General features: G+C 53.3%; 1 protein-coding gene across 1 annotated transcript in view; it reads left to right on the forward strand.

Annotated features, from left to right (window-relative positions):
- PLCG2 (phospholipase C gamma 2) overlaps positions 1–22,163 on the forward strand; it is a 150,146-nt gene that overhangs the window by 101,719 nt on the left and 26,264 nt on the right. The window contains exons 14-24 of the mRNA XM_052655699.1: positions 872–976; positions 2,358–2,447; positions 3,020–3,195; positions 4,513–4,713; positions 5,595–5,714; positions 6,840–7,020; positions 8,573–8,644; positions 12,584–12,693; positions 15,620–15,716; positions 17,013–17,079; positions 18,949–19,106. Coding sequence (XP_052511659.1) covers positions 872–976; positions 2,358–2,447; positions 3,020–3,195; positions 4,513–4,713; positions 5,595–5,714; positions 6,840–7,020; positions 8,573–8,644; positions 12,584–12,693; positions 15,620–15,716; positions 17,013–17,079; positions 18,949–19,106 — 1,377 coding nt within the window. The remainder of the gene's footprint in view (positions 1–871; positions 977–2,357; positions 2,448–3,019; positions 3,196–4,512; positions 4,714–5,594; positions 5,715–6,839; positions 7,021–8,572; positions 8,645–12,583; positions 12,694–15,619; positions 15,717–17,012; positions 17,080–18,948; positions 19,107–22,163) is intronic.

The following is a 22,163-nucleotide window of genomic DNA, read 5'->3' on the forward strand; positions in this document are numbered from 1 at the left end:
ACCCAGCAGGGCTCTGTCACCCCCATTTTACAGGGGAGGTTACTGAGACAGATTGTCATGCGGCCAAGGCTACCCAGTGAGGAAGGCGGTGGGCCCTGAGTTCACGCCCGGGTCTGACTCCCCATCCAGAGTCTCCTCCACCAGGCCGCCGCTTCCCAAGGCTTGTGTGTGTGATGTGGGTGGTCAGCACTCGCCCAGGTGGATGTCTTCATGATCGCCCTCTTTGTCTTGCCGATGGACACGAAGGTTTCAGAGCAGCGTGGCCACCTGCCCTGGGTCACACAGCTGATAAAGCAGCAGCAGGGCTGTTTGCACCCAGGTCTTCTCAGCCTACCTCCCCAGTGTGCCCGCCCCTGCCCTGCACAGCCTGTGCCCGTGGACGCACCGTGGCCTCGCCTTTCCCTCTGTGCGCTGGAGAATTTGGGCATGTCGTTGATTCACTGAATATTTATCAAGCAATCACTATGTGCTAAACTAGCTCAGGAAATTCAACAGGGAACAAAACAAAGTTCCTGCCCTCATGGGGCTTATATTCTAGCAGGGAAGACAGAGGACAGTTAGGTAGGTAGCTACACACAGGGCTGAAGAGTACGAAGGTTAGCTAAAGAGTATGAGGGTTAATTATATCCAGGGGCTTGAGAGTGACAGGTGCGGGAAAGGGGCGCGTGGGCAATTTCATGTCACGTAGACAAGGGAAGCGCCTCTGGGGCGGTGGCGCCAGGTGCAGAGCTGAAGGTGGAGAGAGAGAAGCCAGGCCGAGAACCGGCAGCGCAAAGGCCCGAGGCCGGACGGTGCAGGCGGGTGCTGCGCTGACGGGGCTGGAGGTCTGCTGGGGCTCAGGAAGACAGGCTCTGTGTGTTCTTCCCCTCAGCATAAGAAGCTGGGCCCCCGCGGCGACGTGGACGTCAACATGGAGGACAAGAAGGACGAGCACAAGCAGCAGGGCGAGCTGCACATGTGGGACCCCATCGACCAGGTGCGGCTCCTCGCGCCCCGCCCAGGGCCGTGAGCGCCCCGCCCTCCCGCCGGCTGCGCGGAGGCCGCCTGCCGCGCTCGCCGCTCCTTCAACGTGAATTGGCCATTTTAGGAGACTGTGGTTTTCTTTGGCCTTATGAATGTTTCATTTTGAAATAATTTTATATTCAGTGTAACATACTATGGATTCTGAGGCAGAAATGTAGACAGACAGACAGACAGACAGAGAGACACACACACAGACACACACTGACGCCCCTTTCCCCCAACACACACACACACACTCGCCTCATACATCCTTCACCCGGCGCGCGCGCACACACACACACACACACACACACACGTCATACATCCTTCAGCCAGTTTCCCCAAATAATAACATCCTCTGTAACCAGAGTGTAATTGTCATAACCAGGAAGTGGAACACGAGCTACATTGCTATGGACTAATTTATGGGCCTTATTCCAGTCTGTCCACTGATGTCCTTTTTCTGGTCTAAGGGATGCAATAATGCACTTAGTTGTCCTAACTCCTTAGTATCCTCCAACCTGAGACAGTTCCACTGGGAACATCATCATTATTATTGTTGGCTGTGCCACACGGCTTGCAGGATCTCAGTTCCCCGATCAGGAGTTGAACCCAGGTCCCCTGCGTGGAAGCATGAAGTTCTAACCACTGGACTGCCTGGGAATTCCCAAAGTAACATTGTTTTTTGATAAAAATGAGGTGTTTTGAGTGTTAATGCCACTTCTCATATCCCTGAACCTAACGTGGCAATCCATTTGAGTAGGTATTGATCAAATGATCGATTGAAGTATATAATTGATATACAGTGTTGTATTAGTTTCAGGTGTATAGCAAAGTGATTATTATAGATTTTATATAAGTATGTAATATTTGTTTTTCTGCAAATATTTGAGTATTTTTTACATGTCCTTATAGCCTAGAAATAAACCTTAAAAATGGTTAAATAAAGAATGAAGTCATATTTAAAAGCTGAAGAAAGGGTCTCTAGACAGATTGGCTGAGAAATCGTGAAAGTTTTAAAAGGAAGATGAAATAGAAAAAGACAGTCATGAAGACACGCACAGAGAAAACAATACCATCATTCATAAAAGGCTTGAAATTAAGTGAATATGACACTGCCTTGTGTCTACTTATAGACATACTGAATAAAGAAGTCCTCAAAATGCTAGAGAACCCCAGAATAATAGGTGTTTTAAAGGAAACATCTCAGGGGCTTGAGGTCAGTGAAACCACCATAAATGGCTACAAACGTGGGAAAGGCAAGTCCCCAGCGTGACGCCAGGCAGGAGCCTTGGGCCTCAGAGTTGATGGAGCAGAGATCTGGGGGGAAACCTAATGCTGATCTTACTTTGTAGAAATGGACTCGGCACTACTGTGCCATTGCTGATGCCAAGCTGTCCTTCAGCGATGACATTGAACAGACTGTGGAAGAGGAGCTGCCCCTGGTAGGTGGAGACCTCCTATACTGCTCCTCTCATCTGGTTCAGGCCTGGACATGCTCAGCCCATCCATGCAGCTAGCTGCCTCTTTGGGTACCAAGGCTTGCCTGGCTCTTCTTTGATTGGTTGGCTGGCCCATGTGCTTAGCCAATGAGGCTTAAGAGTCTTTCCTGCTCTCTGAAAGGCTGGATTGGCCTGTGCTACCTGGGGAGAATGAGGACATTTGGATGCTCCGTTCAGCCCCACTTCCTGCCCTCTGCGCCTGGGCTGCTGACCATCCTTGGTGCTGTTCCTTGAGTGCAGCCCCTAGGGTATTGTAGCTTTCAGACTTCCTGTACGATAGAGTTGAGGCTGTACTGGGCCATGACTCAGGAGGCCACCACAAATGGGGGCTGTCAGGAGTAGGTGGCTGGCCGGGGGAGGGCAGTGGAGGCTGGCTTCCCAGACCTCTTGGGGTGAAGGCAAGCTGAGGCCATCCTTGGTCTGTTATCCAGTCCCCTGAAGCAGCGTGCACAGATGGACTGGTCTGGTGATGCTTGTCCTGGTTTTCAGAAGCCTCTCCTCTCTTTGTGGCCCAGGATATACCCCCCACAGAGCTGCATTTTGGGGAGAAGTGGTTCCACAAGAAGGTGGAGAAGAGGACGAGTGCCGAGAAGCTGCTGCAGGAATACTGCGCCGAGACAGGGGGCAAGGATGGGACCTTCTTGGTGCGGGAGAGTGAGACCTTCCCCAACGACTACACCCTGTCCTTCTGGTAATGCTCCTCTGTCCAGGCCATTCCTGCCTTCTCCCCACAGCTGGTGGGATCGAGGGGCCATGTGGCAAGTGGTACCAGCTTAGGCTGGATTTGGGTGGAGCTGGGCTAGAAACCGAGGCTTCCCTGGTGACTCAGTGGTAAAGAATCCGCCTATAGTGCAGAGCCACAGAAGACACAGGTTTGATCCCTGGGTCCGGAAGATCCCCTGGAGAAGGGAATGGCTACCCACTCCAGTACTCTTGCCTGGGAAATTCCATGGACAGAGGAGCCTGGTGGTCTGCGTAGGGTCGCAAAGAGTCGAACACGACTGAAGTGGCTTAGCATGCTCGCATGGGCTAGAAACCCAGACTTCATTTAGTGAGTTTTAGGGGGCAAGACTTGGGTTGAGTGAGGCCCCCGAAACATAGTCATCAACATTAGTGATATTTCAGTGCAATATCAAATATTATAAAGTAACCTTACAGAACTGTGGTGAGGCTATAGTGAGCTCATCTACATTAATTCATTAAAATATACTTATTTTGGGGGTACTTGCTCAGTGCTAGGCACAGTGACTTAGCAGTGACCCGGCAGACATGGTCCCTGTCCTCTTGGAAATTAGGGTCTGAGAATGGAGATGGACAGTGAAAAAGGAATCACGCAAATAATGCATAATTCTAGTGGTGACAAGTGCAATGAAAAAAATGCAGGACGTTATGAACGTCAGTGAGAGCGGGATCTGGTGTGATGTTGGGAGAAAAATCAGGGAAGACTTCCTGAAAGAAGTGGTATTTAAATTGAGACCTGAAGGATAAAAGTTCTAATATTAACAACACACAGATAATAGTGAGAGCTAACACCTGTAAGATGCTTACCAAGTAACAGGCAGCATTCCAGGCACATTCTGTGTGTGTGTGTGATCTTGTTTCATCCTCAGGATATCTCTGTGAGGCAGATACTGCCATTATCCTTGTTGGGCCACTAGGATCATAATAGGGAGGCTCAAAGGGGACAAGTCACTTGTTCAAGGTCACTTAGCTCATCAGTGGCAGAGTCAGGATTGGAACCCAGGCTGTCTGGCTCCAGAGGAGCAGTTATGTAGGTAAAGGGGACAGCAGGCAGAGGAAGTAGGTGGAATGTTCTGGAATCCAGGCTCAAGGAGTAGCTTGTGTGGAAGCCCTGGTGGGTTCAAAGAGCAGAGGGAGGCCTGTGCGGCCACACACAGCGTCCACCCTGGGGGCCGTGGCTGCAGCTCTGGCCGGCCTGCATCCTGTTCTGCCCTGGGCGCAGGAGGAGCCCACTGGGCTGGCTTTGACGGGGTCCCTCTCCCCGCAGGCGGTCGGGCCGCGTGCAGCACTGCCGGATCCGCTCCACCATGGAGGGCGGGACCATGAAGTACTACCTGACCGACAACCTCATGTTCACCAGCATCTACGCCCTCATTCAGCACTACCGCGAGACACACCTGCGCTGCGCCGAGTTCGAGCTCCGGCTGACCGACCCTGTGCCCAACCCCAACCCGCACGAGTCCAAGCCGTATGTGTGCCCGTGCTCTGGGGGCGCGCGTCGGAAATGCCAGCCTTGCGGGTGGGCTGGGGCCCGCGTTCGCACGAGGCTCCTCACCTGGGCCCACCAGGGTCTCTCTAAGTTCCCCGGGACGGCTGCTGTCGAGAAACCTGCTGCCCGTTCCTCCTGCCTCTCCCTCCGCCGCTCCCTTCCTTTCTTCTTCTTCGTCTTCAGAGTCCTGAGGTCTTGGCCTTTGATTTTTCAGAGACGAATTCTGACCTGGTGTTACCGTTCTACTTGTCAGAGCTCATTCCTGTTGATTTGAAAGCAAAAAAAAAAAAAAAAAAAATTGTAAAGAGAATATCAGTTAGGCCTTGCAAAGGGTTAACTAGTTCTGGAAAGAAAAGAGTAATTTTTAAGCAGAAACCTGCTCAAGTGCACCTTTCTGAAGAAGCCATATAGCTGTGACAACTTTGATTTTTACTTTTCTTGTCTGTATTCAAGTGGATGGCCTTAAAATTTGCTATTTTGCATCTTTAAAATTAACTCCCAACCCCTCTAAAACCCCGTTCTGTGTGTTTTCTGCCTCTGGTTTTCTGAGACACTGCAGGGCTGTGTCACGCTCTGATGCTTGGGTCAGTGGTCTGGGAGGGGGTTGAAGATTTAAGTTGATTTATTCTCTCGTGCTCCAAGCAGACTCCCTACACAAATGCTTCACCCGAGCTGTGTCTGGGTGATTGTTTTCAAAGTTGCCGTCTCTAGAGGGGATTTCGGGTGGGGAGGCCTGCTGCGTGATTTCCGTGGTGGGCTCCAGGGTTGTATTTCAGGCCTCCCGGGGACCCACCATGTCCTCCTCTGCTGCCAGTCTTAGCGGCCTCTTCCCTGACCATTGCCCTGGGCCTGTGCTGCAGGTGGTACTACGATGGGCTGAGCCGCGGAGAAGCGGAGGACATGCTGATGAGGGTCCCCCGGGACGGGGCCTTCCTGATCCGGAAGCGGGAAGGTACCGACTCCTATGCCATCACCTTCAGGTAAGTATCTGGGCTGCAGCCACTTCTCACTCTGCGGAGGCGCCTGGGCAGGGCAGGAGGGAGAAGAAAGCGGGAACTGCAGGTGGGTGCTGAGCGCAGTGTCCTCTGTCCAGAGTGTCAGCTGTGATGGGGACAGTAATAGTAACAGTGATGGCAAAAGCAGATGCTGACATGTGCTTTCAGCATGCCAGGCACTGCTCTGTACTCCTGAGAGTAATGTGGTTTACATGAATTCATTTAATCCTCCCAAAACTCTATGGGATGAGCATGACCCATACCCCTACTTTTTGGAGGAGGAAACTGAGGCCAGGGTGATGGAATGACCTGCTGAAATCATGCAGCCCATTAGCGGTGGAGATGGAGTTTGCACCCCAGCAGCACTGGCCACCCAGATGGGTGATGCAGCTCCGGTCTCCTCCCATCCGCCGTTGCCACTGACTGCTAGTGGGCAGGCCGTGTGGACCAGCCGTCTCAGGGCTGTGGCTCTCTGTGTTAATTCTACCCCAAGACACCTGAGTCCTCCAGTTTCCACCGAAAGCAGTATGAGGGAGGGTCAGACCCCGTTCATCAAACTGCCCCTCCATCTCCCCATCTGCAGGGCTCCCCTGCGTGTTCTTGGTGATGGTAGTGGAGTACTGGGTGCCAAAGCCCGGGTTCCCAGGTGATGTTCCGGACACTGGGCTGCCTTCAGGGCCTCACCTATTTATTTTCATTTGTTTATTTTTCAATTAATATTTTTTCAAATACTTTAAAAAATATTTATTCATTTATTTAGCTTTGCCAAGTCTTAGTTGCAGTATGTGGGATCTAGTTCCCTGACCAGGGATTGAACTCAGGGTGTCTGCATTGGGGGTGCAGAGTCTTAGCTGCTGAGCCGCCAGGGAAGTCCCTTCCAATACTCTTTTGACCTCACTGCATGGCATGTGGGATCTTGGTTGCCTGACCAGGGATCAAACCTGTGCGCCTTGCTTTGGAAGTGTGGAGCTTGCCCATGGGTGCCAGGGAAGTCCCGCCACGTCTGTCTGTCTGGTGCCCTAGGACGGGGGACCGGGCTGTCTGTGGTTCCTGGGCTGGTGTGGCTGTCACCCGGCTGTAGGACGTCAGCCCCGTGTGCTCTCCTCCCAGGGCCAGGGGCAAGGTGAAGCACTGTCGTATCAACCGAGACGGCCGGCACTTCGTGCTGGGCACCTCCGCCTACTTTGAGAGCCTCGTGGAGCTGGTCAGCTACTACGAGAAGCACGCACTCTACCGGAAGATGAAACTGCGTTACCCCGTGACCCCCGAGCTCCTGGAGCGCTACAACATGGTGGGTGGCTGACCCGCCCGGGATGTGGCGGACACTGTCTGAGGTTACGATTCACCTGTTGGTTCATTCAGCAAACCTTTATTGAGCACGTACGTGCGTCCCACGCGGCTCTGGGTCCAAAACTGCAGAGTGGACTCAGACTCTGCCCCTGTGCTCTTACAGTCCAGTGTGGGTGAGACAGACGACACACGAAATGAAGAACTGTCAGAGCACGTGTCAGCTGATAGGATGATAAGAGAGACACTGAGCCAGTGTTACAGACATGCTGAGGCAGGTGGATAAGTGGGTAGATGATGGGGAAGGGGCTGCAGTTCTCAGGGGTGCTCGGGAGGGGCTTGCTGACTAGGAGACATGGGCAGACACTCCAGGAAGTGGAGGAGACAGCCTGCAGCTGTGAGGAGGAAGAAAGAACGGTCAGTGCAAAGGTCCTGAGGTGAGAGCATGCAAGGAGGCAAAGAGGAGAAGCTGGTATGGCTGGACCTAAGTGGTCCAGGGTTGGAGCAGACCTAAATAAGGATGGAACTGCATGGAGTGGGGCCACACACAGCGGCTTTTATTCTGAGCCATTGGAGGGTTCATCTTTTTTGGGGGGGGCCGTGCCATGCAGCATGAAGGATCTTAGTTCCCTGACCAGGGATCAAACCTGCAGCCCCTGTGGTGGAAGTGGTATCTGGACCACCAGGGAGGTCCCCACTGGGGGGCTCTGAGCGGTGAAGGGGGCCAGTCTGATTATCGTGTCTCAGCTCCTCTCAGCCAGACTCAGTACGTTGTTGGAAGGAGGCTGACTGCACTATCAGGAGCCGAGTGTAGATGCTGGGAGAGCTCGGCGGAGCACCGTCAGCCCTTGGCACATTCAGGTTCTAGAAAGGTGCCCCCCGGCAGGGCGAGTTACAGTGAAGACGAGAACAGGATGGGGCGCTGTGGGGTGGGCACTGTGTTAGACTGGGGCCGGGAGCTGGGAGCGGGCCTCCTGCAGAGGGTGGGAAGGCAGCCGGGGGGCGGAGCGGCTGGGGAGCTGTGGAGGTGGCGGGTTCCAGGTGGGGGGCAGGCGGGCGCAGGACCACAATGTGGGGTGGGGGTGCAGCCCAGTGGGGGGCTGGGGAGGGGCAGGAGGGGTCTCCAGTGTGCGCTGGTGAAGGTCTACCCGCTCTGCGGAGAGAAGCCCCGCTTTGTGGCGTTTGCCAGTTTCTGTGCCTTGAGCACTCCCGCGGTGGCGTTTCAAGCTGCCGACATTGAGCATGGGTCAGGAAGAGTGGTGAGCTCGCCCCAGGACACCAGTGCCTCGTAGGGCTTGTGTTTTGACAAAGGAGGATGGTGCCTGGCATGCGGTAGGCCCGCGTTGGGGCCTCTCTGATCCTGGGGTGACATTTCCAAGTTTTGGGGAATTTCTTAATAGCCTCTTACTGGCTCTGCCTGCAAGGTGAATAAACTGAGGTTTCAGCTCTTCTACTAGAAGGCAGGAAACCATGAGGATGCGTAGAACCCTTGTTCCAAGTTAGGGCTGTCCCGGGAGCTTGAATGACTCTATTTATTTTTCTCTCTTCTTTTACAGGAAAGAGATATAAACTCCCTCTATGATGTCAGCAGGATGTATGTGGATCCCAGTGAAATCAATCCTTCAATGGTACAGTGCAAACTTCTGACTCACACTATTACCTCGTCACTAGACTGGCATGGGTCGTCCCAGGTGGTTCAGTAGTAAAGAAATTGGCTGCCAATGCAGGAGATGCGGGGTCAGTCCCTGGGTCAGGAAGATCCCCTGGAGAAGGAAACGGCAGCCCACTCCAGTATTCTTGCCTGGACTATACCATAGACAGAGGAACCTGTCGGGCTGCAGTCCATGGGGTCACAGAAGAGCTGGACACACTTAGCGATTAAACAACAACAAACAGATTGACATAGGGTCTACCCCCAGGTAAAACAGGGCAAGGGAACGTTTTGGAAAACTCTGCCAAAGAATTCTTGGAGGGGAGAAGAAATGACAATTGACAAAGTGACATCTAGTTTCAGGGAAGAGGTTAATAGCATTCCATCCAAATGTGACTGAGCCTTGCTAAAATTCTGAAGTTTGATGAGCCACCTTTGGGCCCAACAGCTTCTAATTGAAAGGCTTTCAAATGTTCCTTGCTCACTGACTGAGCCTGTGGTGTTTATAAATTCCACTTGGTTCAGCGACCCCTCTGCCGTGTGCACGCTATCTCGTATTCCCACCCTGGCTGCTGAGTCCTTTCATGCAGGTAGGGCTGGATTTTACTGTTAGCCTGAAGCTCCCAGTTTCATCTTAAATTTAGCTGGAGCTTGCAGAGGAGCAATGCTGGCGAGTTTTCTGTTTGGCGGGGCTGTCTTGTCTGTGATTAGTGTACAGTTCTCACTTTGGAAGGGACACCCTGCTGGTGGGCTCTGTAAAAATCTGGGGATTTTCTTTTAAAATAATCCTTGGCCAATGCAAATCCCTTTCAGCAAGCAGTGAAGTCTTGAAAAATTATGGGTGCGTGGAACCGGGTGTGAAGTGCATTAGGGGACTTAGCCAAATAGAAAAAAAAAAAAACAAACCCATTTATTAGAACTGACAGATGCTTTGGTTATGAGAATGATACAGCCTCATGTCAGGCAGATGTCGGGGGATGGTGGAGATCATGGTAAACCGAGGACACGCCCCATCTCGAGAGCAGCCACCCCTGTCAGCAGCTGCCATTTCAGAGACCAGGCGGGGTCTTCTGATTTCTCAAGACAAGCCAGTAATCTGGATGTTTGATGTGAAATCTCCCCATTATTAAACTCTGGTCGCTATACCAAGGTATGTAGAGGAAGTCTTCCTATAGTCAGTGAGCCAAGTAAAACATGATCGTATGGGGAGTTTGAGTGCAAGCTGCCAGACCATGGCGAGTACCTCAAAATACAATTATTATTCTTGTGATTGAAAAATGATGTAACAATGAAAAGGGAAACACTTTCAAGGCAGGGAAAACAATCCGCCCTGGGCTCGCCATCCTGACGCAGTGGCCATCTGCACCTGTGGGTGTTCCGTCCCCTCTGGTCCTTGTCTGCAGGGAGATGTGTTTTACAGTCCCCACCCCAGCACCTGCCATTTCTATTCCTTGTTCACCTGCCACTCGGCCATGAGTGAGTTTCTTCACTGCTCATCTACTTAATGACCATTTTTTGTTGAACCTGGTAGGCCACGCAATTCCGATGCAGTACCTGGGCTGGGTACTTGGACAGGGAAGCCTAGCATGTTGCAGTCCGTGGGGTCTCAAAGAGTCGGACGTGACTGAGCAACTGAACTGAACCTGGACTGGAATTGTAGAGAGAATATTTTTTATGCTGTGGAATATTCGAGGTGACGGCCCTTTCAGCTGCGTCTCCATCAATGGCCATTTGGGTCGTCTCTAGGCTGTGCTCTTCTCGTTAACGCCAAAATGAATTTCTTCACCTGTGAGGTTTTGTATCTTTCACTTTACGTCCTTTGGGTGAGTTCTTAGGACTGGAGTGACGAGGTCAGTAATAACAGGTAACACATATTGATGACCACATAGCGAGCATTGAGCTAAGCGCCTGATGGCTCATTAGTCCTCTAACAGCCCCAGGCATCAAGTACCATTTTTGTGCCCATTGTACAGATGAGACAACTGTACATAGCAGTTGAATGATGATCTAAGTGTGGAGCTAGGATTTGGCTGCTCCCAGACATGCTCTTGTGGCCACTCTGTGGCGCCACATGCCTGCTTGCTCATGCGATGGGTGGCTCATTTCTCTAGTTCATGAGGGACGTGACATGAGGACCTCTCCTGCCATCCGTCAGGCTGGAGACTTACTCCTCCACCCCCTCTGCATGCCACCCCCTCTGCCACTGGCTGTGCCTTCCTCATGGCCTTGGAGTCTGGCAGTGAGCTGTAGAGTTTCATGGGGAAAGAGACAACTCCGCTCCCTACGTCCGGTCTGCCATTGACGCAGGGTGCACAGAAGAGCTGGCTCTGCTTGCAGGTTGAGGAGTCAAGTTCCGAAGCTCTGGTTGGAGTTCCCATGGCAAAGCTCACAGAACCCACACTGTAAGCATCACAGTCGATGGTGGTAACTCATATTAATGGAGTTTTTCTCTGCTCAGCCACTTGCCAGGTGGTTGACTTTGGCCAAGGTTGCTTCATCTCTCTGGACCTCTATTTCCTCGTCTGTAAAATGGGATACCGTCGCCACTCCCTGCCTGTTAGGATTATGAGGATTAGAGGAGATAACTGTAGATAAAAGGCCTAAAGCAGGGCTTTGACTGTAGCAAGAACTTAAGACATGCTCGCTGTTGTCATTTTTATCCTTGCGTGTATTATCTCACTTAATAGTCGCAATGACCCTGTGAAGTATGCAGTGTTTTAATTCCTATTTCACAGATGGGGAAACAGGCCGAGAGAGCCTCAATATTATATAGCTCTTGAACAGAAGGGGCAAACCGAGGATTTGAGCCACATGTCTGACTCCAGAGCCCCATGCTCCTGAGGAGCAGTTTTGTGGATTCCTTGTGAAAAGCTGCATTCCCGTTTCCTTGTGTTGGAGGAGGTTGGCAGTCTCGGAGGTTTTCCCGTTAAGCGTTTGCTTGCTGTGTGGGTGTTCATCTTGCCGTGCATTTGTGCTTGCCCAGCGGCAAATCACGGAGGAGGAATTCTGCCCTCAGTTCTGTCTTGTTTCTGCCAGTGCAGAGGCCACACTTGGTGATTTCATGGAGGAGCACCTCGGGCACTTGCAGAATGCCAGCATCCCAGGGCATGTCAGGGCATCACCAGTAAAAATGCTGGTGAGGCTCGGGGGCTGCCAGAAGTAGTGTTGAGCTTGAACTGCTGAGCGGGTTGGTGAATATGGGTAGTGAGGACTTCGGAGATGGGGGGCATGGTTTCGCCTGAAAGGCGTGTCCTTTCTCTGTTGAGGAAATACCAGCTTACTCTGAGGTGCCCTTTGCTGCTGTTCAGATGCTCAGTCGTGTCCGACTCTTTGCGACCCCATGGACTGCATCACCCCAGGCTTCCCTGTCCTTCACCATTGCCTGGAGCTTGCTCAAACTCATGTCCATTGAGTCGGTGATGCCATCCAACCATCTCATCCTCTGTCATCCCCTTCTCCTCCCGCCTTCAATCTTTCCCAGCAACAGGGTCTTTTCCAATAGAGTCTGCTCTTTGCATCAGGTGGCCTAAGTATTGGAGCTTCAGCTTCAGCATCAGTCCTTCCAATGATTATTCAGGGTTGATTTCCTTTAGGAGGGACTGGTTTGATTTCTTGCTATCTAAGGGACTCTCAAGAGGCTTCAGCACCACAGTTCGAAAGCATCAGTTCTTCGCTGCTCAGCCTTCTTTGTGGTTCAACTCTGGCATCTGTACATGACTACTGGAAAAACCTAGGCTCTGATTTAGGCCAGTTCCCCTTGTGGCTCCCTGGCAATGCAAGCCCTCACCACCAGATGGCGCCATAAGCCTGGACTAAAGCCGCCCTCTCGTTTGAGAACCAAATGTGCCAGAAAGTGCAGCCGCCTCCCTCTTCTTTCGCCTGGCCTGACCCTTTACCTTCTTGTTTTCCCTGAAAGCCTCAGAGAACCGTGAAAGCTCTGTATGACTACAGAGCCAAGCAGAGTGATGAGCTGAGCTTTTGCCGCGGTGCCCTCATCCACAACGTCTCCAAGGAGCCCGGGGGCTGGTAAGGCTAAGGGGAGCTGGGCCCTTCGACCTGTCCCTTTCTAGCGGTGAGACTCAAGCGCTGGCTGAACCCTGACCCCTTTATCTCCTGTTCTGGCCTGGCTTTGACCTGTCATACTTTCTTTGGGAAGGTGACCGATATATGCTCTATTTGCAAAAGTGGGTAAATAGCAATAGCAATTATGATAATGTCATTTATTAATATATATCATACTACATATTAATTATAATAGTAGCTGCCATTTATTGAGGTCTTACTGTGTGGCAAGCACTATGCTAATTGCTTTCATACAATATCTAAGCAAATTCTTGTTACAGCCCTGCAGGGTTATGACTGTGATTATCTCTGCTTTATGTCAGCTTCCCAGGAGGCGCTAGTGGTCAAGAACCTGCCTCCAACACAGGAGTCATAAGAGACGTGGTGGGCCCGATCCCTGGATCGGGAGGATACTGTGGAGGAGGGCATGGCAACCCACTCCAGTGTTCATGCCTGGAGAATCCCGTGGGCAATGAATAGATGCAGTGAATGAGGCTTTGCAAAGTTCAGCTACTGAACACTACAGGCTCTTCCCATTATGCAAGCCTGTGCATTTTAAATTCAGATTCTTGTGCTATTGCATAGCGCCATGCCCTGTGCAGTGGCCCCATCGTGGATTAAAGAGGTGCATTTAACTAAAGGTGCACCCAGGCCAAAGGCATCTGGGTGTGTGACAGTTGAGTTATCTCTTCCCCTTTTTTTCCCACCCAGGGAGAAGAATTCTCTGCCCACCATAGGTTCCCTCAGCAGGTGGTTTCATGGGATGATTCCTATCTTAGAGCAGTAAGGATTGTCCATAACCATTAGCCCTTGCAGAGACTCGGGCACCTCACAAAATTGGTGCTTCTTCCTCTTGGAAGATAGCGGACCTGACTTAGAGATCTGAATAGTGGCTCAGATGGAGCAGTGTCGAGCACCGTCATAAGGACTTCATTTGAAGTCAGTCCTGTGGTCCACACAGTGACCCTGTAAGGTTGCTTCTTTTCTCCCCTGCATTTCACGGATGAGGACAGTGAGGCACGAGAAGCAGTGCCTTGCCAGGGTCACAGAGCAGCCTGAGATTTGAAGCTCGGCCTTCTGACTCAAGGGGCCACACGCTCTACTCACTCGTGTGCTAGATCCAGAGGTTTACCAGTTGTTTTCTTTCAATTTGGAGAACACCCTCTTTTCAAACCCATTGCTTACCTGGATCCACAGAGGATTTTGTCTCAAGATGGGTTAAGAGACTGGAGTGAGTGCTGTTGGCGAGGGACTGTGGGTAAACTGTAGGCCCTCCTGAGGCGCCCTCCTTGCTTACTCTCTGCCTGGTGTCAGTATCGCCACCTAGTGGGATGCCTGCCTCGAACCACATTTTTTTTTGCATCCTTCCAGATTAGAGGACCACATCATTTTTGTTTAAACCGGGATGCATTTGAGAGTGAAGGGAATGCATAGTTAATAATTACACCTGGGCCGCAGGTGTAAACTACCCAGTTCTGGGCACATGGCCGATACAGTTGCCCACACGGTTGCCCATACAGTTGCCCGTACAGCCAGACTTTGCTGGAGATAGGGCTGGAGAAATGAAGGCTGAAGGGTATGTGAAAGGGGCTCACAGCTGGCAGTTCTGTTTCCACCAGGCCGTGGGACAGGCAGTCCTCTCTGCTTGTTCAGCTCAGCAAACATTTGTTAACATTATTGACCAGGGAATTTCTGCAGAAACTAATGCCTGTGGAGTTAATATGTTTCCAGTCAGTAATGCGTTAAGCGCTGCCGAGTGTAGATTTGATTAAGACTGAGGAAGGTCGCGTGTAGAAGGGAAACTGATGGGTAACTGTAAGTTAATGTAAGGTGTGGACCGCTTTGACAGCTGTGGGGAAAGATGCCAGGGAGCACAGAGGAAGAGCGCTCAGCCTGGCAGTCAGGGAAGGCTCCCTGGAAGAGGAAGACCCCGGCTGAGTCTTACATTGCTAGGTGGCTATAGAGGGCATTGAGTATGGCATAGAAGGTAGAGAGCATGGCAGGGCCATGTGGGGAGTGGGCCACAGACGGTCTGGAGTGAATATCCGGTTCAAGTCAGAGAGAGGCAGGAGTTGAGGTCCCTGGGTTAGAGCATTATGATGGCCAAGCTACACAGTCTCGGCTTGATTTTGAAGGCCTCAGTGTGGTGGGGTCAGAAGAGCATTCTGGAAGGAGCCCCCTGGCTGCAGAAAGTGGGCCATGGGAGGGCTCAGAGGAGGATCCAGTCCAGGCATCAGACTTGGGGGCATCTTGGAGCTGCGGCCAGTTTCTTTGAGTCGAGACACGTACAAAGTTGATAATGTCTCATGTTATTAGTGTTGCTACCACGGTGGGAAGATCGGGGGTGGGGGCCCAGCTTTAGCTGAATAACAAGAACTAACACTATGGAGCACTTCATATGTAAACGCAAGACGATGTTAGCTCCTGTGGCCCTGGTAAGATCCTGAGGGGGACACGGGGACCACCCCCACACCCAGACGGTGGGTCTGAGGCTCAGGGCACCAGTGTGGTTGGTGGAGGAGCTGGGACTCGAGTCCAGGCCATCTGACGGCAGACCCTTCCTTACCCTCACCCCCGTCTCTAAATTCACAGCCCTCCCTGAAGGGCCTGGGCCTCCACTAGAACCAAGCTTTTGTCTTGTACAGTATCTGATGACCACTTAAAGCACTGAAACTTGGGACTTGGTGGCTCTGCCAAACACTAGGGTCATGGGCAAGGGATGGCGAGCCCTAGCAGTCTCTGCTGGGGACACAGCAGAGGCCCCTGCTGCGGGGGGTCCTGGCCCGGCCCCCGGCCCCTCCCCCGCCCCAGCAGCAGGGAGCTAGCGAGCAGTGATGAGGGTTAACAGCGCTCGGCTGAGGCCCCGAAAGTGCCTTCTGTGTTTCCGTAGGTGGAAAGGAGACTATGGGACCAGAATCCAGCAGTACTTCCCATCCAATTATGTCGAGGACATTTCACCAGCAGAAGGGGAGGAGGCGGATAAGCAGGTGAGTCTCCATCGTTCGTTGCAGGGAGGGACCCGCCGATCCTGTTCTGGAGGCTCTGCCGAGCCAGCTCCGTGGACATGTTTTTGCATATGTTGCCCTGAGCTCCGGACCAGGGACAGCAGAATGATGGGGAAATTAGGACTGTCCCCGAGTTGTGGGTGAAAGTCTGTGACCAGATAGGCAGGTTTAAATTAGGTTGTGCTGGGCCAGAAGGCTTTGCGTATGTAGGAGGATTCCCTCCAGAGTGAAAACGGCCAGACGGGGAATTTGTCCTTTGCTTAAACCGGCTTGCAGATGAAACACATTTAGCTTGGCCAGCCAGACGTTCAGAACATGCTCGGTGTGAGTAAGTAAGCCGGCGCACATGGAGGGTGAGGGGAGGCTCTTCTGGTGACATTGCAAACCTGGTTTCTACTCATTGCCTCTTGCTCAGAAAGCTTGACGAGCAGCTACTTCAAGGTGACAGCAGTGCACTGAGGCTGAAATCCTAGACTTTCTTCTAAGAGAGTTGGGGGCAGTCTGGGAAGGCTGCATGGAGGAAGGGGCCTTTGAGCGTTAAAAGTCAAGGTAGAGTTCAACAGCGAGAGACCGGCAGGAGGGAATTCCAGGTGGGAGGTACAGCCTGAGCCAAAGTGTGGTGGTGGAAACGCAGTTCACTGTGCTCAGCCTGAGGCAGAGACGTGACCCTCCCAGCTGTGTCTGTCCCATGTTGCCCATTACCCACAGTCAGCATTAGCCCGGTGGAGGGTAGGGATGAGTCCATGCAATGGGCAGATACACAGTTCTACCAGCTTTTCGGAGACCAAGATCCTCCCATCTCACCTGGCCTCTGCGATGCTTCAGATGTGCTGGCAGATGGAGCAGAAAGCCCGGAGGCCAGACTGCAGAGCTTGGGTGTTGGTTCCGTAGGACACAGGGAGCCACAGAAGGTTCTTGAGCTGGGCTGGAAAAGGCGGCCAGTCCCATTTCATAATAACGTCACAACAAAGGGTCTAGGGTGTTCTTTTGAAACCAGATCTGCGGAAACACTTTGAAACCTGCTCTAGACTGCACAAGGCGTGTTTTTACAGGTTGGGAAATGAAATGCTGAGCCTGCTGGCACCTACTCCCCGCTGGGTCCCCATCAGCAACAGGCTTCATTATTTAGCTCTCTCCCCATGGACGTAGCCTGTGATGAAAATGCGTTTTAAACAGTTCCACAGGCAGTGTCTCTGCTAAATGGTGTGCTTTGGAAACTGGTTCTCTTTTTATTATTCCCGTTAAGACGAACGTGAGTTATGTCTTGTTTCTTCACAGATTATTGAAGACAATCCCTTAGGGTCCCTTTGCAGAGGAATCCTGAATCTCAACATCTATAATGTTGGTATGTGCACACGTGGTCTCAGCCTGGATTCCCACCCAAGTCGTCCCCTCTGCCCCCCTCCGCCCCCCACCCCCAGAGCCTGGCCTTTGGACTGCCCTGGGCAGGGGGTGGGTCTTTCTAGCCTCAGCTTGAGTACTGAAGCTGAGTATTGGGCCAGGCTGGTCAATGACTTATCTTACGTCTCACAGATTGCTACGCTGTTAACATCTGTACAGTGTGGAAACAGTCTGGTGCGTACGTAACAAGTGCTGGATGGGCGTGGGCTGCTCTTACTCCCGACGCTGTCATCCTTGTTTCAGGGGCCTGGCTGGGTTCCCTGGGCTTTTCTCGGAGGAGCCGAGACATCTGTGCAGTGGAGTGTGGGGTTGGGGGTGTCAGTTCTCAGCCCAGCTCCACCTCTCAGGCCCTGCAAGACCCTGCGCCTGTCATAACCCCCCCAAGGCTGCAGCTGCCTTCAGTTCAGCTGGGCGTCAGGAAGCCTGGCCTCCCCCTCGGAGCCTGGGGCAGGAGGGAGCCCACAGCCTCAGTGCACCCGTGGTGGCAGGGGTGTGATCTGCACAGGGCTTCCTGGGCCTTTTAAGATGGAAGGGCTGGAGGCAGTGAGGAGAGGCTCTCTGGGCAAGAAGCCGGAGCAGCTTGCTTCTCTGGGGCTGCCCAGGTTTCCAGAGCTGGCTTCCATGTCCTCTGCCCCTCCCACCTCGACCCCCACCCCACCACAGCCCATCAGTCCATTTGCCTCAGCAAGTGGGAGAAGGACTCTCATTCCAATTAACAGATGAGAAAACCAAGCCCCGTAGTGACCATAGGAGCTGCCTGAGGCTCTGCTGCGAGTTATGGGATGGGCTGGATCCAGGATGTCCCTGGTGGCTCAGATGGTAAAGAATCTGCCTGCAATGCAGGAGACCTGGGTTCGATCCCTGGGTCGGGAAGATCCTCTCGAGAAGGGAATGGCAACCCACTCCACTATTCTTGCTTGGAGAATCCCATGGACGGAGGAGCCTGGCGAGCTACCGTTCATGGGGTCGCAGAGAGCTGGACAGGACTGAGCAGCTCCGCCGGATCTAGGGTGTTCTGTCCTCCCTTCCCTCGCCCTTTGTACCACCCTGCGCTGCATTTTCAGGGCACAGGCCTGTGGCTCAGGGTGGTGAGTGGGGAGGGGAGTCAGGTCTGAGTTGAGCCTCCGCTTTGGCCACTGCCAGCTCTGTGACCTTCCGTGGGCTACTCTGCCTCAGCCAGTCTCTGTTTTCTCTCCTGTGAAACGGGCAGAATGGGAGTAACACCCCAGAAAGCGGCGACGAGGATTAAGTAAGATACAGTGGGAGGAGATCTGCTTAGAGCACTGCCTGGCAGATGAGCCCAGAGGTCTTAGCTGAGGGGATTATTTGGCAGATAATTTTTCCTCTTGCAGCCATCATTTTCTCTGTCTAGGGCATGCTTTCTCTGCAGAGAGACCAACCCCAGCTTCTCGGGGCTGCCGGCCACGCGTGCCCTGTGCCCATCACTCCAGTCCCTGTCTCCATCGTTGATGGCCAGCTGACTGCCCAGTGTCTCGGGCTCCCTTTACTCTCCTTCCTGTGATGAGGATACTGGTTCTCAGGTTTAGGGTCCACCTGGAAGGCAGGGATGATCTCCTGAGATCCTTTCGTACATCTGCCCAGACCCCCATTTCCAGATAAGGTCACATTCACATTTAAGACACGCATTAAAACCCAGACTACTACCTGATCCAAGACAGATGTCCCAGTCAGCGCTGACATCCACAGTGACGGTCAGCTTGGGGTCGTAAGAGAAGTGGCCTGGGGCCTAGAAGTCCGGGCGTCTTGGCCTTCTGTCAGGCTGATCAGGACTTTTGTTATCCTTTCCCCAAAGTTAAAGCCCCACATGGGAAGAACCAGAAGCCTTTCGTCTTTGTCTTGGAGCCCAAGAAGCAGGGCGATCCTCCGGTAGAGTTTGCCACGGACAGCGTGGAGGAGCTGTTTGAGTGGTTCCAGAGCATCCGGGAGATCACCTGGAAGATGGACACCAAGGTAAGCCTGGGCACCTGGGCTCCTCTGAGCCTGGTGTCCTCTGGCTTCTGGTCCTCTGCCGAGGTGTGGGTGGGTCCAGGCTGCAACCACAGAGAATTTGGGGGGCAGGGCAGGCGGGGAGCTCAGACAGCAGGAGCGTTGCGGAGAGGAAGGGGGCGTGGGGTCTTCCTGGGGGTGCTGTGTCTCTTGTGAAACCTTTGAAGGTTCAGCGTGTGCGCGGTGACCCTTGACGTTTGAGGCCTGTCCGGCCCCATGTATCTTAACAACAAAGCTTTGCCATCCTCATTTTCAATGTTATCTTGCTTCTAAATACTATCCCAAGCAGCCTGGATCCTTCCTGTGCATTCACTGAGCTCATCTCCCTGGACTGGAAAGGGTCCTGGGCGTACTGGAATTCATAAGACCCAGCTCCTTGCTTCCAGAAGTTTCTGTTCTTGTGGGGGAACTTCCACTCCTGACGGGCATGAGCTTTTGAGGATTTATCCTGAAAGGTCTTTCTTTTGTTTCAGTTTTTATTCTGGGGGCCGCCCCCCATGGCATGTAGGATCTTAGTTCCCAGGCTGGGGTCGAGCCCACACTGCCCTCACTGGAAGCACAGAGTCCTAACCACTGGCAGTTTTCTGAGAAGAGTGAGGTTCTAGGTAAGAACAGGAGGGTTAGAACTAGGCCGACTGGAGTGTGCCTCCTGGCATGGCTGGACCCTGGGCAGGTAACCACACTCCTCTGGGCCTCGGTTTCCTCGTCAGTAAAACGGGGAGCTGGGTACCTAAGTCCCAGGGTGTGGTGAGGACGAAGTGGGACGGTGCGTGGACGCCACTGGGCCCGCGCCTGACACACAGCAGGGCCTGAGGTCATGGTGGCATTTCACCATCGCACTGTTGTCGTGCCTGGAGGGCCTCGAGGCACTGCCGTCTCTTGGGTGATGGAGCTCAGTGCTGTCTGCTGTTTCTTGTGGCCGCAGAGCTGGGAAGAAGCTTTAGGAAGGTTCCCCATGTGCCCAGCTGCTTCTCAGGCAGGTCCTGGCCCAAAGTACTGAGCCCGGAACTCCCTCAGGTTCCCCTGGACCCCTCTGACCTCGGCTTGCAGGCGATGAGCCTCCCTCCTCCAGTGTACTGGCCTGACCTTTTCTTCCCCCACTGGGGGCGACTGCACAGTTGGCCAGTCGCTGGTTTCCAGAGGCCCCGGGACTCATCTTTCCAACACCCCGGAGTCAAGTCCTCTTCTTTACAGGACTTTGTGCCGAGGGCTGTTCAGACGGGCACCTTCCCTGTCGTGCCGCCCATCTTCCTCCCATCCCGGATCCTCGTCACGGGGCCTTACGTACGGGTCCTCATCCTCTGCGAGGCTCGTCGCGCCGTCACATCAGTCACTCGGGATGGACCGCGAGCCTGTGGCCGGCAGGCTGCCCCGGCCCCGCGGGGCCCTCTCTGCGCGCTCGCGCCTCCAGCGCAGCGCCTCCGAGGCCCGGGGGCGGGGCCCGCTGTCCTGGGCTTCTCTGAGAGATGGCCTCCCTGCCTCCTTCCAGGTGTGGTTTTCAGTGTCGGCTGAGTGGTCGTCATCACGATCTGGACGGCGCCGCTTGCCAGGCGGTGGACCTCCTGAGCATGTTCTAGGGTGTGACGTTCTGGGCCCCTCTAGCCGAGGATAGAGAAACAGCCTAGAGATAGCGTCTAGCCACCGTTCCCTGTAGACTTATTCTCAGGCACTCAAGCCTGCTCCGAGTGTGCGGCTGGGAGAGCAGAGGGCCTGGCCGTGACACCCTCTGGCCTGGTGCTTCCTGCGTGCTAAGTTGCTTCGGTCGTGTCCGACTCTTTGCGACCCCATGGACTGTAGCCCGCCAGGCTCCTCTGTCCATGGGGATTCTCCAGGCCTAAGAATTCTGGAGTGGGTTGCCACACCTTCCACCAGAGGATGTTCCCAGCGTAGGGCTCGAACCCGTGTCCCCTAGGTCTCCTGAATTGGCAGGCAGGTTCTTTACCACTAGCACCACCTGGGAAGCCCCTGGCTCTCTCCGTTTCTTCTGGAAGAAAACGTGACTTCGCTGGAAGCTTGTCCCCCGCATTCCCCATCGCAGGAAGGGTTTTGAAACTAAGCCTAGCTCTTCAAGCCTGCTGTTCTCTGCCTTTGATCTACAGTCCTTTTAAATTAGCTTTTACATCTGCTAAGTCCTCTCATGGTGATTTCCCTGGTGGCTCAGCCAGTAAAGAGTCTGCCTGCGATGCAGGAGACCCAGGTTCGATCCCTGGGTCGGGAAGAGCCCCTGGAGAAGGAAATGACATCCCACTCCAGTATTCTTGCCTGGAGAAGTCCATGGATAGAGGAGCCTTCTCATATTGATTATGAATGTTCAAAAAACAAAACCAAAAAATAAGAGGCAGCAGAAGTAACCAAGGTCCTGTGCTGGGCATAACCAGCTGTGGGAGCGGCTGGTGCCACCGGGAAACCAACACGCACTGTGCCCTGGGCGCACTCCTGGGAGCTGCTCACCGAGGCCCCGAGAACCTGCCTGGGGCCCTGTAATTTTACGTCATCTCTGGCTTCCTTTGGTCGATGGCAAAAGACCAGTCACTGAGGTCTGTCTAGTTAGTTTCCAAAGCCTGACTGATTAAGTGCACTGTGATGCCAAACTCTGGGACAGCCTCTGGGCAAAACTGCGGGTCTGGAGAGGAGCTGTTGTGCAGTTTTGAAGTAGCAGCTGTGTTTCATCTTGAACTGATCCTGCTTTTTGCTGAAGTTGAGAGAAAAAGTGATGCTCTGTAATCTTTCCTTGCTTTGTCTTCTGTGAGGCCAGAGGTCCCCGCCCTGAGACACAGGTTGTGGCTTGCTTCACCCCACCCTGACTTTAAAGCGGTCCTATCGTCACTAGAAGCGAGCTGCGTCGTTGCCAGGGTTTCCTCTCCCCAGACAGCCTGTGGTGAAGACTGTGCACCAAGAAGGCAGTGCCAGGTGGACAACAGGGGTCAGGAGAGCACACCTGGGGCTTGAGCTTAGCCAAGGCTTCAGTCTCCCTGAAGCATCGGCCGCAGACTGGCTGACGCCTTCCCTGCTCCGTGCCCG

The sequence above is a fragment of the Budorcas taxicolor genome, chromosome 18, assembly GCF_023091745.1.
Source record: "Budorcas taxicolor isolate Tak-1 chromosome 18, Takin1.1, whole genome shotgun sequence".
NCBI lineage: Eukaryota > Metazoa > Chordata > Mammalia > Artiodactyla > Bovidae > Budorcas > Budorcas taxicolor.